The sequence below is a fragment of the Protopterus annectens genome, chromosome 6.part0 (assembly GCF_019279795.1).
Source record: "Protopterus annectens isolate FY-2018-M chromosome 6.part0, PAN1.0, whole genome shotgun sequence".
In the NCBI taxonomy this organism is placed as follows: Eukaryota; Metazoa; Chordata; order Ceratodontiformes; family Protopteridae; genus Protopterus; species Protopterus annectens.
The window spans coordinates 1,994,732,615-1,994,751,218 of NC_056737.1; the positions used below are offsets into that span (position 1 = coordinate 1,994,732,615).

The window sequence follows — 18,604 nt, forward strand, 5'->3', positions numbered from 1 at the left end:
TCTAGTTAGAAACACTAATCAGAAACATATTGCTACCCCACCACTGACCCATTAAAAAAATGCACTTTGGTATTAAGTAAAATTATACTATTACTGAAGAATTAAAAGACATATATCATTTGTAGTTATTTAAAAGGGAAAAGTATGTAAAGTACTTATAGTGGGGAAAAGAGAGAAAAGGAACATTAATTAACAAAAAGGAATAAGAAGAGAGAGAGAGAAAGAGAGAGAATGTTATTTAAATACTTACTAGTATATGTAATTAGCTGCGCGTGGTGGTGGTGCTGCTTTAGCACTGTTGCCTCACAGTAAGATGCTGTACAGTTCGACTCTCAGCTAGAGCGTCTTCTGCGTGGAGCCCATGCGTGAATGGGCGTACCTTCATTGAAGGTTGTGCGTTAGGGCTGGCAACTCAGCACATAAAAATCAACTGCCAATCATTAGCAGACCGGAGTTCCACTGTGGCGACCCCTAACCGGGAAAAGTCAAAAGACACAACAACTAGTATATGTAACTAGAAGAAGTAGATATAGAAAGGAAAAGAGAAAGTTAATAATACAGATTATTCACATTACCTTACAGTATAGAGATTTTCCAGAATCAAGTATATTATGATTCATAAAACAAAGCATTTAAAATTAGAGGTAATTTATTAATTTGTTCTTTAGTTTCTTAGTTTTGTTTGCTCCTTCCTTCACAGACCATCCATTTTTTGTTGCCTGTGTCTTCAAACCCTGGGATGACCATTCCATTTCTTCTGTGTCCGACAGTATTTTCTTCTTTTGGATAAATTCTACTGCTTCTTGTAGGGAATCAAAGATCTTCACTTCTTCTGGTAAGGTGATTTTTATTCTTGCAGGAAAAATAATTTGAGGTTTGATATTGGCTTTTTTCAAGGACTTAATTAGAGGAACACATTCCTTTCTTCTGGATATGACTGAGAGGTGTAGCCATTGTCAAAACAACGTTTTCACCCATCTTGATAGGGGAATTAGTCCAGGCTGATTTTAGCACTAAGTCCCTGTCTTGTGAGGAAAGAAATCTAACTATTATAGACCTGAGGTTAGATGAACTCAGAGATGAAGCTTGATTTGCCAGGGACCAATGAGCCCTCTCGATTCCAAAAGAGAGGGATTCAAGCATGTTTAGTGCTGATGAAAACCACTTCTTGAGGAACTGAATCATGTTAGCACCATCTTTTTTCTCAGGAATTCCATATATTCTTATGTTATTCCTCCTTGAGCTGCTTTAAAGGTCTTCCAGTTTCTCAATCAGCCTGGTGTTTTGTTTCAGAAGAAATTCATTGTGATGTTCATTTTCTGTCACTGTAGTATCCAGGTCAGTTATTGTTTCCTCTAAGGCAAGAATCTGTTCAGATTGTTTTTTTTTTTTTTTTTGCTATTCCATTTAGAAGTTCCAGTTGTTTACTGCATTCTTGTTTGATAATATCTGTTTTGTTTTCAAATTTGTCCATTTTTAGTGACAGTTCTTGAATGTTTGTTATTATAAGATGTAGTTCTTCCTTCACTGCACTCTCCTGGTGTGGGTTCTTCTTGACAGGAATAATTAAAAAATTCTCTTGATTATGTATTAATTTTTAGAAAATGATAAAGAGTCTATTTTAATCTATCTTTTAGTATATTTTTAGTTAGATTTTTCTAAAAAGTAAAGTACATTTCCTGTCAGGATATTAAAATCTAAGCAGAGCTATGGATTTCTGCAGCTATCAGACTGGCATCTTGGCCACGCCCCTTGATTACTGTTTTTTTTTTTTTTTTTTTTTTTTGAAGTACCACCTATTCTTAGGAGTCATTTCCTGTTGGCATATTTTTGAATAATATGAATATTGTCTTGTCTTCTGGCCAGAGTAGTTGATGAAAAGTTCTCAGGACCAGCCTTTCTACCAGTTAACAAATGAAAATAAAAGGTCAATGAAATAAAAGTACATAATAACTGAAGTAGGAGCATAAAGTCAAATGTATTTCAATGGTAAACACTGGTCTAAAGGGAAGTAGCAACAGAGCACTACCGGTGATGTGCATTCTTAAATTACTGTTCCCCCTTTGCAGCCCCCACACACACACACACACACACACACACACACACACACACACACACACACAAACTACTTCAATATACCAACTCCAAGTTTGCACTACGTTGAGGAAAAGGATAAACAAAAACTACCCGATTAATACTCCTCCTGTCATAGGTAACTTTAACATCAAAGTGCTAATACCTGGTAGCAACCACACCCCTTGTTGACCAGCTACTGACTATAATGAACTTCTAGGACATTGCATCCCAGAGAAAAAAATATATTTCCGCAGCAGCAGCCCATGGTTTTGTCACTTTTGGTGTGTGAACTGCAGTTAACTGTTTTTACACTTAACTATTTTTGTTAAAGTCATTGCTGGCATCACCTGCACATATTTCAATACAACACAAAATGAAGTCAAACAAGAAATTAAAATCCAAACATCCATTTTCTCAGCATTATTGGAGAGAATAAAGTGTCTTACAGGGTTAAACAAGTGCAAATACATGAATACAGACAAACAAAGTGCTTATGCAATACTGTCTTAAAACCACATTTACCACCTTACTTTAGAACGAAACTAAACAACAATCAATGTATGCATGATGTCATTGGCAAATCTGCATGGTATGTCAGTCATTCATCATTTGCATACTACATTACAGCCATCAGGCTTGTCATTCATTATGGCCATGCCCAATCCTGCACAAAACGACCAGTACACTACAACAAAGCCTGCATTAATATTAATATGGTAGGAGGCGGAGGAGGAGTTTACCTCTCTCTGGGGAACAGTATAATTAAGAGTGGATTAGCATGAGTATATGTTTGTTAAACAGTTATTAAATTGCTAATCTGTTAAATTAACAAGGATGCTTGCAAACACTTTTTTATGCAGAAATAAAAATTTGTTTCACCTCTTGAAGCATGATCTTTAAGTTTCAGAAACGTCTGATGTGAGATAGCAAAGTTAGTTAATCCTCTTCCAATGCAAAAGATGACTTTTGTGCAGTTTCACTCCAACTGTTTTCATTGGCTGCTATTTCTGTGTGGTGTACAATGTGCACATGTCTGCGTGAGCATGTGTGTGTGTTTGTGTGAGTGTGCATGCAAGCATGTAGGTGTATATAAATGTATGTTAACTCACATCTGAGGTTACTGCACTCTGAAATTAGTAAAACCTTTTCCTGTAGATATTTACATGGTTCTTCTGGTAATGTTTTCATTGAATGCTATTTCTTTATCTGTGTGTGTGTGTGTGTGTGTGTGTGTGTGTGTGTGTGTGTGTGTGTGTGTGTGTGTGAAACAGACTTTTGCAATTTCATTGAAATAGTTTTTTCAGAAACTTGAGGCATCAGCAGGTTATAGAGCCAAAACACAGCAATACGATATGCAGAGTACAGACGTCTGATTTGATATGAGAACACATAGTCTGTAGTCCAGAGATAGCTACTTCTTGAGCAAAATATATGTGTCAGGATTCTGTTTAGCTCCTCAGAGATACAAATGTCCCATTGTCACTGGACTGCCCCAGCACATTTCATGTAAAATGCCTTATGGGGGGGATATGGGGCCTTGCTGAAGGGGAGTTTTTCTCCCAAACCCCTTTCCTACATAAAACAAGTCTGCAGTCATATTTAATTAGCTGAGTATGAGTGTGGCCAACTAGCTGCACATCAGCTGATTATGCTTCAGTAGATCTAATGCAGTCAACTTTAAATAAGGGAGTGACCATTCCTCTTACTATAAGGAACATGACCAGCAGAATGCTAACATAAAACACTTAGAAAACAGTTTTAGTGGTAGGCCAACACTAGGAAATGTCATGCACCAAGTGAGAGAAAAAAGATGAACTAAAAATTATATTTCATTATGTTTTGCAGACTAAGAAGTTTCACCTTTCCATATGAGCTCCTTTTAATTTTCATATAATGGCTGCTGTGGGATCATTTTTTTGTGTCCCATTTAACAGACCAGTGTTATACGTACTCATTTGGTATCACCACCATCGGTCACAATCTGTCTCTCTGCTACCACTATCAGGTTATGTCATTGCTATCATCACCTACCAATGCATGTGCTGTCACTGTCATTTGATTCCACTGTTATGGTTATTAGCATTCACAGTCATTGCTGCCCCCTTTCCATTGTTCGATACATTTGTTGTTCAGTCATGTGCAACATTTTGATGCATCAGGTCTTCATTCATGGGAATACTGAAACATATAAGGATCACACACACACACACACACACACACACACACACACACACACACACACACACACACACACACACACACACACACACACACACACACACACACACACACACACACACACACACTCACACACACACACACACAAACTCATGAATATGTACAAACAGGGAAACTCTCTAGCCTATTTTCTATTTTGTTCATAAATCTGCAGTACCAACCAGAAAAATGCAGAAACTTGTGACCATCACTACTCTAAGCATTAACATCAGAGTGCAGTTACGTCTTCTCAGAGGAAATTAGTTGTTGCCAGCCTCATATATTGTTCTCTGTACAATTTCATTCTGATTAGATCTTTCTCTACATTTCTCTGACACTCTATGTCTCTCTCTCTCTCACTTTGCTTTAAAAGTTATTCTGGTTACTACATATGATTAGCAGCTGCCCAAAATATACATTTTAAAAGGTCATATTATTTTCTGCATTGGAGCACAAATAACTGATATGCTTTTAATCTGATGTTTGTTCAAGGAATAAAAGCAATTTGCTTCAGGTCAAATCGTTAGTGGTTTCACACCTACAAATAAACTTGCTTTGTTGTTTTTACTATCATCATCATCATAAACACAGTGCAAAGAGTAGCTGCATTTGTATGAACCAGTGAATTTCCATGCATCTTAACAAATTCTGGCATTTTATTGGCAATGTGTTGGAAGTGTATCAAGTCTCCTGAGCAGTGAAAAGCCCAGTGTTCCATTTGGAAAACGGTGAGAGCAAAGTATTAAAAATATAGTGGAGTACATTTTCACCTACCATCCAGTGAATTTATTGTTCTCCTGAGTCTGATAAATTAAATTACTGTAGGAGAACCACATCTATCTCAGGAAAGCACCCTGATCTGTTGAGCAGTTTTAATGTGGGCCATAAATCATTTATCTTGCAGGGGTGACAACAACGTTAAAAAGAGGAGGCAATGGTTGCCCACAGGGGATAGTTGCACCTTTCTCTTTCCATTTTTATCCATGGTCTTGATAATAAGTGACATTTCATTATTTTTCTGTTGTCAGACGGCAGGTTTTCAAGAGATGCTGACTAACATTGAGGTGCTTGCTCTGATTGTGGGCTGTCTGTGTCATGACCTGGATCACAGAGGAACGAACAACGCTTTCCAAGCCATGTAAGGAGATATTTTTTTTTTAATTTCTGATAAGCCTAAAGGAAGCACTGGTTGATACATTAAAAGTGACTAATAAACAGTTTTGTTCCAGTTAGACCACATTGTAACAGCACTTTGACCTGGTAAGGTTGCACTTATTTTGCATTCTATTTTCAACAGAAAGATGAATGCTTGCTATAAACAAACACTGAATTTATATTACTGGAAATATCCCTGTGAATCAATCTGTATTAATTGTACATAGTCTGTAGCTGAAGCGAATCACATGTTTTTGTGTTTCTCAGTATAGTGCTGCATCACGAGACATCCATTATTTTTTGAACAATGACTTTCTGTATGAACAACTGTGTTTACAGACCACCTCCTATATGAATGTTGCTTTACTTTCAACAGAGTACTTCTGCAGTGTATTGGAAGTATACAGATTAAAGGAATAAGATGTGAAAAATTGTATGAGGTCTTTATCACATTCTCATTTTATATTGCTGCTGTGTTGTACACTAGTAACTAAACTGTTTAAGAAAGTCCTACATATGTAATTGCCTTCAGAACTGAATAAACTCCTACACACAAGATATCTGCAACACTAGTAATTTGAATAGAAGCTATATTACTAAATCTGGGACTGACTACAGTAAAGAAAAGATTACAGAAAGCTGCACACTCATATGGTAGTCATAGGAGTGTTTGTAAGTAGTGATAATCTGGTATTCAGTGCTGGTTTGTCAAGCAAGATCAAACAGTTTGGCGAACTTGTTCATTTTTATAAGGTGATCGTGTCATTGTGTGTTTGGTATATATTCAAAGGCAATATCTCTGAGAAGAGAAGAAATCAAATTAATGTGAGTTTATTTGAACCTTCTAAGAGTATCATCATTCTCTGCTTTTGCTTTTTGATCAGAAATGTTAGCATGCTAATCAGCATGTCTGAGCTATGAAGCTAACCTAAAAAAAGCCACAAATATAATTGACTAGATGCCATTGTAGGTTTTATTCCAAGTTTGTATGTCATTGTTTTGAAAGCTGCTGTTGAACTTGTCATCAACATTCCATTTTGTTAGTCTATCTACAGATGCGCAGATATCCTACTAAACTCAAAATAATGCTGTTCTGTTTGGGAAATGATTCAATGAGGTAAACAGGGATGCCATGGATTGTTAGCGGTTTAGTCAAGAAATACAAAAGTGGCAATTTTTTTTTACAGGCAGCATAATAAAATGCAAAGGAGATACTGGCCCTGTGACACAAAGGCAGGGCATCTCTGCGTGCAATGGATTTGAGAACAGGCTCAGAGCAATGGTAGAGTTTGATGTGGAGGGGTAGGATAAAGCAAAGAGCAGTCAGCTCTTTTGTCCCTGGGACAGGGGGCAGGGGAAACCCCTGCATGTGCACCCTTTTGGTAGAAACCATACGCCTCAAAGGTAGCTTACTCGGGAGAAGTGACAAGATGTTAAAAGAACACTACACACATCATTCCCAAGCTAGGAATTCTGACCAACTCCTTATAACTGATTACATCCAGTCCACATCCTATATCTCCCCATCAGACCTCTTGCTCCCATGGCCCTGTAAATGTGTATTATAAGTCTAACTCCCTGGGTAGTTTGGGGGCCTACACAGCAATAGAGATATGGTAGGATAGCTTGGTAAGAAGCAGGTGTGTACAGGCATTGTAACTAAGAAAACAGCCAGACGGCTAAGTAGCCAGGTTGGGAGAAGTATAAAAATTAATAAAATGCAAAGGATGCTTGTTTTATTGGTAATGGCAATACCAAGAATGGTGCATTTCACTTTCAGTGTTATGTTTGCAAAGATCCAAGCCATTGTAAAGTCGGGGGGCAGGTGCTATAATAGTTGCAGCAGCATCATGCATGCATCATATGATGGCTTTGTATTAGTCTTGACCCTCAGAAGACTGATTATAAAAATAACAATGCTATTATTTGCTGCTATAGAATAAAGCATTAGGTGCTTTGTTTTTATTAAAATATGCAAAGTTTACATCCATCAAGTAAAATTATCATATACTCCCCAGTTGATTACTAGTGTAATACTGTTTGAGAACCTTGCAAGTGTTTGCATTCCATCCCCCTAAAAATACATGTAGAGTTTTTTTTAGCACGTATGAGCATGTCAGAAATAAACTAACAGCTTCCTTTAGGAAATATAGCACACATTAACATATAACAGTATTACCCTTAAAACATTGTCAGTCAAAGTTTGCTTGACATCATTAACAGTGTTCTTCAACGTATTGATACAGGTGCAGTATGTTCTATAATATAAAGAAGGTGTGACTTGGAGAAACAGTAAATCCATGTTTCAAATTAAGAGGTAGGTCAAAAGTCTTGACCATTCAGATATGCACACTGTTTAAATATACCTTTCTACCATTTTCAAGTGGTTTCCTCTTCCTGACTGTCAGACACCAAAAGAACTCTTGACAAATTGATTAGTCAGTAAAACTTTTTTTATGCGGAAAGTTTCCATAATAGTGTACACATTTTGAAGTTATATTTAATGAAAGCAATGTGACTATGTGGCCATATTTAACAATGCTTAACAATTGAATATTTTTCATTTGGCCACATGGTTGGATTTTTTCTTCTCTTTTTGAAAATACTTTCTACATTTGCTAATTCACAGAGTGCATTCAGAATGATAGTTATTCAAGGTGATGGTATCCTCTGTGGAGTTTCTGAGAGTATTATGAGTTAATTATTTATACCCCTATCTGTTTTTAGGGAAGAGATATATGTCATATGTTGACTGCTGTCTGCTTCCATCTCTTAATGCAATATGTTTAAAGTAATGCACAAAAGTTTGTTGTGCACGGTGATATTTACAGTAACAACTGTTTTCTATACTTTGTTCATAATGGACATTTGCTTAATCAATGGGTATCCCAGTACTGGATTTCTTTGCAGTTATGAACAATAAAAAAAGTCAGATTTAAAAAAACAGTACATTCAAAGAATATTTTAAAAATCCTTGCCATTTTTGATATAGGATAAGACTGAACCAACCAAAAGCAGACACTTTTAAATAATTTTCAGTGGAAAAGACCACAACAATTTTATCATGCCTAATTTCTGTCGTGTGGTTGCCTTGGAAATATGTCATCTGGAGCTGCAGTGTATTATGATACAGATTAGGAAAATACCAGTAAAGATAATCTGTGATGCAAATCGTTCAGCTGTCAGGCAGATAGTTCAAATTTCAGTGTATATTGCCAAAACAATTTTATTGACTGTTTTCTTGATTTCTCCTATTTTACGGGTCAGCCTTCCCCCAGAATTAACTGAACTACTCTGAGACTTCCTGCATTAACTTTAAATCTACATTTCCCACAATCCCTTGCATGTTTAAATATTCTGTATCACAAATGTTTTTCAGTATTCTGACCAGTCCCTCTGGCTGAAGAGCTTTCCCCACTTGAATCTACCCATGCTGCATGCTTGCTCAGGTACCTTGCCTTCTTCTGTTTGGTGTTAATATAAAACAAAAATCAATATTTTTCCCCAGTCCCTCTATTGAAATTGTACTTGTAATAGGTATTGAAGACCCTGTGTATGAACTAGCATTTTATGTGTATTAGCATTTTAATGCTATATTGTCTGTAGCTAAGTTCTTATATGTATTTCTGTTGGTTTAAAAAATCAGATATTGCTTGTGCAAGTTGCTGAGCTGCTGCTGTGTGTTCTGCAGTTTTCCTGTTTCTTACTGTGCATTACACTGTCGTATTGAAGGTAATCAGCCTTCTCCTACACTGGCTGAGCTAATAGAAGGTTTTTTTTAACTGTCCTGTAATGATTACAAGTGTGATATTGTTATTCTGCATTGTGTTTCATGTTTATGTACCTTTAATTACTATTTGGGTTTGATTTAATGTTTTACATCATTTGCAGAGTATATTGTGCTTGTACCGTACTGTTTTTTGCTGCTTACTATTTCTGCTCTTATGATATATTTTAAATCTTCCTCTGCTTGATTATCCTTCTGCTTACTATCTCCTCCTTTTCCATGCTATTCAAATCTATCCTGTTTTTATCTGTATGATCGCCAGGTTGTACTCGTATGCCTTTATTGTATGCTACCAATATTGACTTTTATTCTCTTGCTTTATCATAGTCTACTGCTCCTTATCACACCTGAGGATTGTAACATTATACAGCAAACTCTCAGTTAACTGGAACTCAAGCAACCAGAAAAAAAAATCGAAGAAATGCAGTACAATGTCCATGTGTTGCACTTTCTGCCCCTCCCCCATCGAAACATAACTTACATGTTTACAGTTTTAGAGTTTTAAAAAGGAAGATAGGAATAAATTCATCCCCCCCAATCTAAGAACAAGTCAAACCAAACAAATAGTATAGGGTACAGTATTAGTCAGGCCTATTTTTAATAGTAACTCTCAAGCAACCAGAAACTACAGTTATCTGACATCTACCAATCCCCATTGGTGCCAGTTAACTGAATGTTTACTGTACTGAATAATAATTTAAATCACTCAAGAAATGCTCAAAGTACGGATCCTAATGGAGCGGTATCCCAGGCTTCCCATTACCATGGTAGTAATCTGCAGAGAACTTTAGTGGTCTGAAAAGACTTTTTCACTCCCAGCATTTTATACACTACAGAACCACAGTAAAAAAGTAGGGGTGCAGTATTTTCTGCTAAGCATATTTAAGTGAATTTACGCTTTTACTTGTTTAACTGTTACTTACTGTAGTAGCCTGATCTCTGGCAAGCACACAGCCCATGTACCCCCATCACCCTTTAGTTGCACGGCATCCCATATCCCTTTTATACTTATTCCTTACATTCCTTACTGTAATATTAGCTAAAACCACTTTTCCAATTTGGATAATTGTGACTTTAACTGTCAATGAATCCCTGCTAGTCAACATTACAGCATTTTTTTTAAATTGTTCTGTTTTAAATACTATTGTAACACTCCTATTGGGAAATATTGTATTCACTCCTTAGCTAAAAATTCACATACCAGATGTTTTACTGATTGTCTTCTTGATTTCTCCTCTTTCGTTGGTCAGCCCTCTCCATTCCCCTACCCTACCCCCAATTCCCACCCACTTCCACTACCCCTAAACCTAAATCATATGGCCCCACCCACATTCTCAAATTAATCAATCACAGCCTAGACATATACCTCTACACCCAGCCCTACCTGCTCTAATTCCTTGCAGTAATATCCTGCCTTTTCTAGTTTACTGCCACTACCACTTCTCTCTAGACACCTCCCACTACCTAGTATTAACAGTCTGTACAGCTTTAAAACTAAAACTCCCCAGCTACTAGTTCCATGATCTTTACTCCTTCCAAACTCTACCTGCATGCCTCTCTTCTTTGTCACTCCCCTTCTAATAGTCTTCTAACCAGTTGTATACCCCACTTCCACTTACTTTTACTTCACAGCTTTTAGCTACTCTTCCCTTACCCTTTTCACTCTTCCACCCCTGCTCTCAACTCTATTTCCCTATATCTGCCCCTTTTCTAACTATACTCTCCTCATTATCTCCCAGTATGTCTTAAACTATCATATCTTTATTACTTCTCTTCCTTTTCTTCCTTAATTTCTGTTTACTACTAAATCTTACAACACTATCCATTACTCCTCATTCCTCCAAACCTACATTTGCTACATCTTTCCTATGCTTTCCTTCAGAAAATGTCCAACATATATCTCCTAGCCTCTTTCCAATAAACACACTCCTTTTCCCCTAACTTTAAAGTTCTTCCTATTAAACTCATATTTCCCCCAACATCTCATTAGATCAAAAATAAACCAATTAGCATCCTATCTCACACCTACATTTTCCGCCATACTCCTATCCGGTGGCATCCACCGCAATCCAGGACCTACATCCACTAACCTTCCTGCCCCACTTAACTATAATTTTTTGTAAAGCCTTAAAAATTATTACCCTTAACTTCCAAAGTATTCAAAATAAAATCATAGACATTCATGCCTGGATAGCTGTCAACCAACCTGATATCATAACTGCCACCAAGACCTGGCATAAAACTTTTTGATAAAGACTCCAAGTTCCTGTCTCCTGGCTTCAATGTCATAAGGTCCGACAGGCTTCAAAAGAAAGGAGGTGGTATTTCTCTCCTTTTCCTTAATTCCTACAACATTGCAACATACACAAATACCATTAAACAGTTCTCTAACACTGAGGTTCTCATCTATTTTCTGAGGCTAAAGAAATCCAAAAATCTTTGCCTCATATTAGTCTATATTTCATATTCTAGAAGAAATCCTTGCTTGGATTACCCATACAATCTAAAATGAAACGCCATTCTAGGTGATGTTAATATAAATTGACAACTTTTCTCTTTTCAATAACCATCTTCAAACATTGATTTATTCATCTTTACTCAACTAATCACCACCCCAACCAGATTTAATACAGACAATACTAGCAGCTCTGTTCTACATTGGATACTAGTTTCTTATCCAGGCAAAATATCCACAGCCAGTACTCTCCCAAACATACTTAATGACCATTTCCCCACCTTTATTCTTAAAACTTCTACCCTCTAAAAGGAACATCATTATAAACATATACATAACCTGACAAATTTCAAACTGCAGACTTTAATTGACCTACTGAAAAACATGAATTGGAGGATCCTGAAAAGTCTACCTCTAGATGACCTGGTTAACTGCTTTAATACAATATTTCTAAAACGTCTTAACCCCTCACACCCTCTCACATTAGGTAAGTCAAAACTAACCATGTCCCATGACTAACGAAATCTACAAAAGAATTAATGCTAAACAGGGACAAAATCTGAAACCTATGGCAAAAACATAAAAACCCTATTCAAGCAGCTCTGAAACCAAGTAGAAATGCATGTAACCAAAAATAAAAGACTATTTACAAACACTCCAATCAAATCATAAGCATAACCCCAAGAAATTCTGGACATCTATATCGTCGCTCCTAAATCCAGGCACTAATAATAACTCGTCTATTCCCAGATAATACTACACCATAAATGGCCGATGTCTTCAACTCTCATTTTATTAACTCCATATCAAATATCAGTGCCAACTTTCCCCAACCTCACTGTGACACGTTTTCAGATAACAGTCCATCTGCACTACCCCCTCTCACATACTCCCCCTGTCTCTCTTCATTCAGTTTGCATGAAATTGCAACCCAACCAACACCTAAATTCACAATCAAACCTGTTCCAACTATTGTCATAAAAAGACTACTACTTAAACTCAAACCTAGAACCATTGCAGCCAACAACCTACCCACAGAATATCTAAAGTTATCCACTGAAGCCATCGCCTAACCTATCAGTATACTACTCAACCAATCCATCCTTGAATCCAATGAACCTAAAATGTGGAAAAGGGCATTTATTCTTCCCCTGCATAAAGGTGGCAACTCCATTGATCTCTTTAACTACCAACCTAGTCCATTCTCTCCTCCATCTCCAAACTCCTTGAAAATGTATTTACATATAACTTTTAAACTTTCTTCTTAAGAATCACATGATATCCCCTACACAGCACGACTTCAGGGCAGGTCATAGTACTATGACCACCTTCATAGCTTTCATGGACACAGTCAACAAAGTTTGAGACTCAGGCAAAATCATTTCTTTTCTATTTCTAGACTTATCAAAGGATTTAGATACAGTCTCTCACCTCGTACTTCTACACCAACTATCAAAAATCGGTGTCCCTCCTCCCTCTCTTAACTGGTTCTCAAGTTACCTATCAGACAGGCAACAGTCAGTTAAATGGAAGAGCTCTCTCTCCTCATACCTTAACAATTCCCCAGGTGTCTCCCAAGGCTCCATATTAGGTCTTCTCCTATTCAGCATCTTTATTAATAGTCTCCAGTCATCATGCAGTCGGTGCTGTCTAATACAATATGCTGATGACTCGACCATTATCTGCTCTACCGACTCCTGATATTCATCATGTCACTCAACTGGCCTTTACCTCTATAGAGTCCTTGCTTAGTAACAATCACATGTCCCTTAACCCAAATAAATCCAAATTACTTCTTTCCACCCCCAAGAAAAGAATACTTATTGACAAGTCTCAGTTTACCATTCTCTCCCAAGCAAATCAGTAATAAAAGTTGACACCCACATCAAACTTCTGGGAGTAATTATTGATGAGCAACTAAATTCTGACTTACAAATACAGAATAATGTAAAAAAAACACCAAAAGCTTGGCATTCTTTATAGACACAAACACTTTTTTATCCTCTCCACTAAATAAACCCTTGCTGCTACATATCTACTTCCCACTCTCGTTTATGGTGCCCCATTACTTACTAACCTTTAATCCTCCTTAAAAGCTAAGCTTGAAATGTGTTATAACAAAGTTGCCAAATTTGATATAAATGCTAAACATTTCACCCATCACTGTATGACTTTACACTCCCTCAAATGGCTTGAACTCCCACACTACCTTTCCTACCTGCAGCTAGCAATGGTGCATAAAATAATATACAAAGCCTCTACTTGTCCTGCTCTCACCTCATTATGCAGCAACTATCTAATGAATAGGTCTCTCAGATCTGAGAATCAACACCTTCTGCAAGTACATAAACCTAAGCTACCTGCCGGCCCACTACTTTACACTTTTTCCTTTAACCAACGCCTGGAACACCTTGCCACTAGCTATTAGATACAACCAAAACCTTGCATTATTTAAAAGCTCCCTTCATGTCTACATTTCTTCTATCTGGATCTGCTCTTGCTCCAACCTTTCACTAATTCTTATTTACTTTTCCATGTGTATGTTTATGGAGTTATACAAATGTAAATTCCTATTATATGTCTACATTTTATATTGTATTGTGTAGCTTTTCTCCCTGGGTGTCCACTGAAAATAGGCTCTTCCTGGCCCAGTAGACTATCCCAGTAAACAAATGCCAATAAATAAATAAAAGGACAGCAAAACAGAAAGTTAGTAGTTTACCTATGTCAGGAAGATTGACTGCTCCTTGGAGAGTATACCACAGAGAAGCAAAGAAGAAATCTGCTGATCAAGCAGTATCAGTGCATGCATTATGATATACTTTAATTCAAAGCTTTTGCTTTGTGCTTTCATGCTCAGCATTACAACCAATTTTAAGCTAAATAAACAAAAAGTCTAGTAACCTATCATATGTTTTTATCCTTAGGAATGGAAATAGTCTGTTGTTTTAACAATTACATACACTGCCAGTGTAAGTATTTAAGGTAGATAAAGAGACCCTTATACCTACCCCTGCACACTAAGTGCAATTAAATAGCACTGCAATTTCTGTGTGATAACAGAATCTTGCATTTTGGTAACAAAAGCCACTTTGAGCACATTTCTCCCCATTGCCATAAAGCACTGATGGTAGTAATGTTACATACTAGTAGCCCTAAAATGTAACACAAAGATTTGTTTTCTGTATCAGGAACGTATTTTGAAAGGTGAGTAATGATAATATTTATATTATCATTAGGAATATGTTCCACATCATAAAAATTATATAAAAACATTGTTTTCTTAGCCTTGCTCTGCCTAACATTGAGAATAAACATTTGAGGAGGTGGAGCCAAGATGGCCAACTGATAGCAGCAGTTTTTTCGGAGCTCCATGAAACTAGTATAAACAACAGGAAATAACTTATTTTATTTTAGCAAAAATACTTAGAATTGATAGATGAAAGTATAAACTATATTATTAGTAACTTTGGTGAGCTTAAGAAAGTTTTTCCTGTCAAATTATAAAGGAGACTATATCATTTGTGGAGATAAGCACTATGAAGACTTCTCATTCTGACATGGCTTTAAAAGAAGATATGCAGCTTGTGACATCTGCTTTCCAAGAACCCTCACTAAAAATGGATGATTTTAAGGAGAATTTACAAAACCTCAAGGAAAATTGACAGAAACAAACAGATTCTGTCAAGGAAATTATTCAGCAGCATCAATCCAGAATAACACACTTAGAAGCATCCCTGAATGATCTTGATGGAAGATTGAAGGAAGAAGAAAGCCAGACAGATTTCCTCATCAAACGAAACACTTGGCTTCTCAATAAAGTGGATGACCTGGAAAACAGGGAGAGAAGGTCAAATATAAGGATTTTTGGCATCATTGAGAGAGCTGAAGGAGAAGATATCATTTCTTTACTGAATACCTGGATTCCAGAGATTTCAGATTTAAAGGAGGGTCTGTCCTTTGGTATTGAAAGGGCTCATAGAGCTTTAGGAAAGCTGGTGTCAACATCCTCCTCTACTCCTCCCAGATCAATAGTCATAAAGTTTCTATCTTATTTGGACAAGGAGTTGGTCCTAAAATCTGCCTGGAGGAAAACTCCATTAAAATTTAATCAAAACCCAATTAGGTTTGATAATGACTATTCTACCAGTGTTTTGGAACAGAGGAAAAAAGCTTGGCCATTAATAAAACTGTTAAAGCAAAATAACATCAAAACTCAGCTTGTCTTTCCTGCCAGAATAAAAATTCTATATCAAAATGAAATGAGATCATGTAATGCCCTAGAGGAAGCCACTGCCTTTATTAAAAACAATAACATTATTTCCTTACCTGAAGATATGGAATGGGCATCTGCATCTCTGAAGAGAGTTACTAATAAATATTCTTGGACTGATGTTAAAAATAAAAAACAAAAAACTGAGTCAAAGATTGCTGTTCCCACTAAATCTCTCAAAGCTTCTACTGCAACTGGACTTTCATTTGTTTTATACTTGCTAAATTTTCAAGTAAGGTATGTCATGACAATATTTTTCTTATTGTTTTTTTTTTCTCTTTTTGCTTTTTTCATTTCTGTACTTTTTTGTTCATATACAAATTAAATAACTGTTTATGCTTTTTAGTATATTAGTATAATATTACTGGTTTATTGAGTGATATAATTGAACAGTAAGCTGTCTTTGCTTTTATGACCTTAAGATGACAAGATTTATTTCAAATAATATATAGCCCTTTGCCCTGCTAAATGCTCTTCTGAGTTATTACACAGGCATAGTCACTGCTTAGATTAATTTATCAAAACTGCTTTGGATACATGGGATAACAGGGCATGGCTATGATTTAGTATATATTAACTAGTTTCTTTAATATTTATAACTTCTGATTGTTTCAGAATAAATATTGGTACCAGTGTGAACAAAAAGCTGTTTGCTGTCTTTTGACATAAATTGGGTCTCTCTGACAGTTATATGCTTGTATATTTTATGGCACAAGGTTTTTAAATGGTTACAAGTTATGTTTCCTGTAGAGTTTAATGTTAAAGTACTGTTTTCTCTCTCATTGGCAATGGACTTGCTCTATTCAACTTGAATTTGGCAGATACACTATGTTTCCTGTATTTTTAGCAGTATGTATCTCATTTATATCTACTTAGCAGCAGTGGTTTATTACTAGATGTTCATAGCTATCTGAGTGTTTCTGTGATACATATCATTCGTGCTTGGTGTTCCTGGTAAGTGCTTGCTTCAGAAAATGACTTTGTATTTAAAATAAGAATGATGACATGAATTTATGGACTGTTCTGCCTATTAATTAGAAGCTTTAGCTGGGATCTGAAAGTTTTTATGTAATGGGAGAGGTGTGTTTTTTTTTTTTTTTTAGAATGCTTTTAAACTGTGTTCAGAAGTTCTAAATTTGCCGGTTATATAGAGTTTAGTTATGAGAAAGGCTGTATGAAACTGTTTTTTTATGTGTATTGTATGGTTTGTGATGTCCGGAGGTGATTTCTTGTGTACTGAATGTTATTTTACTCTTTAGTAAACTTTGCATTTGTTACTGTAAAAAAGCAGACTTTGTGATACAGTTAAAGTGAGGTCAGGAAACTGTACTATGTAGCGTGCTGGGCGGAAAAATGTCAGTTTGAAATTTAAGAAGTGAAGTTTTCTTACTTAGTTTGTGACATCATGCATTCTGTACATGCAGATCAGATTACATTACATCTAATGTGTATACGCAAGCCTAATTGAGAATGTCAAGTCTCTGATTGGTTAATATAGCATAGTAGGCTTCTCTTACATGAATTATGAGCTACACTGTCTGCAAACATTCATGGCTCCCTTGTATAATAGTGACTATATTTTGTGATCAAATATATACAGAAATGTTATTTTTTCTTATAAACAGTTAATTATAGCCACTATTTCTACTGAATATTCTGGAGTTTCTTATAAATCTTTATAAATAACTTTCCATTGCAGTTAGCAAGTGTTTAGTACAGGCTTATACATTTACAGGAAATGCTTATGACTAATGGTAATAACTGTAAGGATACTCAATCACCATACTAAATACTAGCAAATATATGTGTGAATAATTTTGATTTAACTATAATTACTTTGCATTTAATATGTTGATTTTCTTATTGTATCTTAGATATTATTTATGTTTCAGATGTCATGTTTTTAGTTATTATAAAGTCATGTTTTTTAGTATATTAGCACTTTATGCCAGGGAAAGAGCTCAGTAATATCTATGGCTTGTGATAACACAAGAAACAAGTTATGAGTTTCAGTATTACTCTATTATTACTATGGTAAATATTTACACCTATGTCTGTTTTAATTCTGTCTTGGAGTCTTTCACTTTTAAGACTTGTTATCCATAGTAAGTTTTATATAAATAATGGTTTTTACTAATTTTTGTCATATTAACTGATGCCAGTTAAATATTATTTTAGTCAGTCATTTAAACATCTGCTATTCCAAAAGTTTAGGAGTGAATTAAGGACAAATATGTCTTATGGAATATTTCTAAGAATCTATGTTAACATCTTTTGGGAATGACACACACTCACTGTGTGCTAACACCCAATTCTTGTGAAATTTTTATTTAGTGAGAGTTTGTCATGATAAGATTTATTCAGGGGGCAAGTAAATACAAATGCTAAACGATTCTTTGATTTGTTCTGCCATTTTGAATTTTTTATTAGAACTAATACAGATGACATGCTTAGGTATTTTGGGTAATCATTTAGATTGTTAATAAAGCTAATGTTTCCTTAGTCTATTAAGCACTAAATTTAGATTATATATATCCTAATATGTCTCTTACTTCCTTAGTTAATAATTACTGTATAAAATGTTTAATGCTTCCAATAATAGTGTATGTAACTTATCTCTAAAACCTAACTGGAATCAATA

General features: G+C 35.8%; 1 protein-coding gene across 1 annotated transcript in view; it reads left to right on the forward strand.

Moving 5' to 3' along the window:
* The window catches only part of PDE11A (phosphodiesterase 11A), a 3,012,459-nt gene that overhangs the window by 2,436,402 nt on the left and 557,453 nt on the right, over positions 1-18,604 (forward strand). Inside the window, exon 13 of the mRNA XM_044075310.1 lies at positions 5,322-5,431. Coding sequence (XP_043931245.1) covers positions 5,322-5,431 — 110 coding nt within the window. The remainder of the gene's footprint in view (positions 1-5,321; positions 5,432-18,604) is intronic.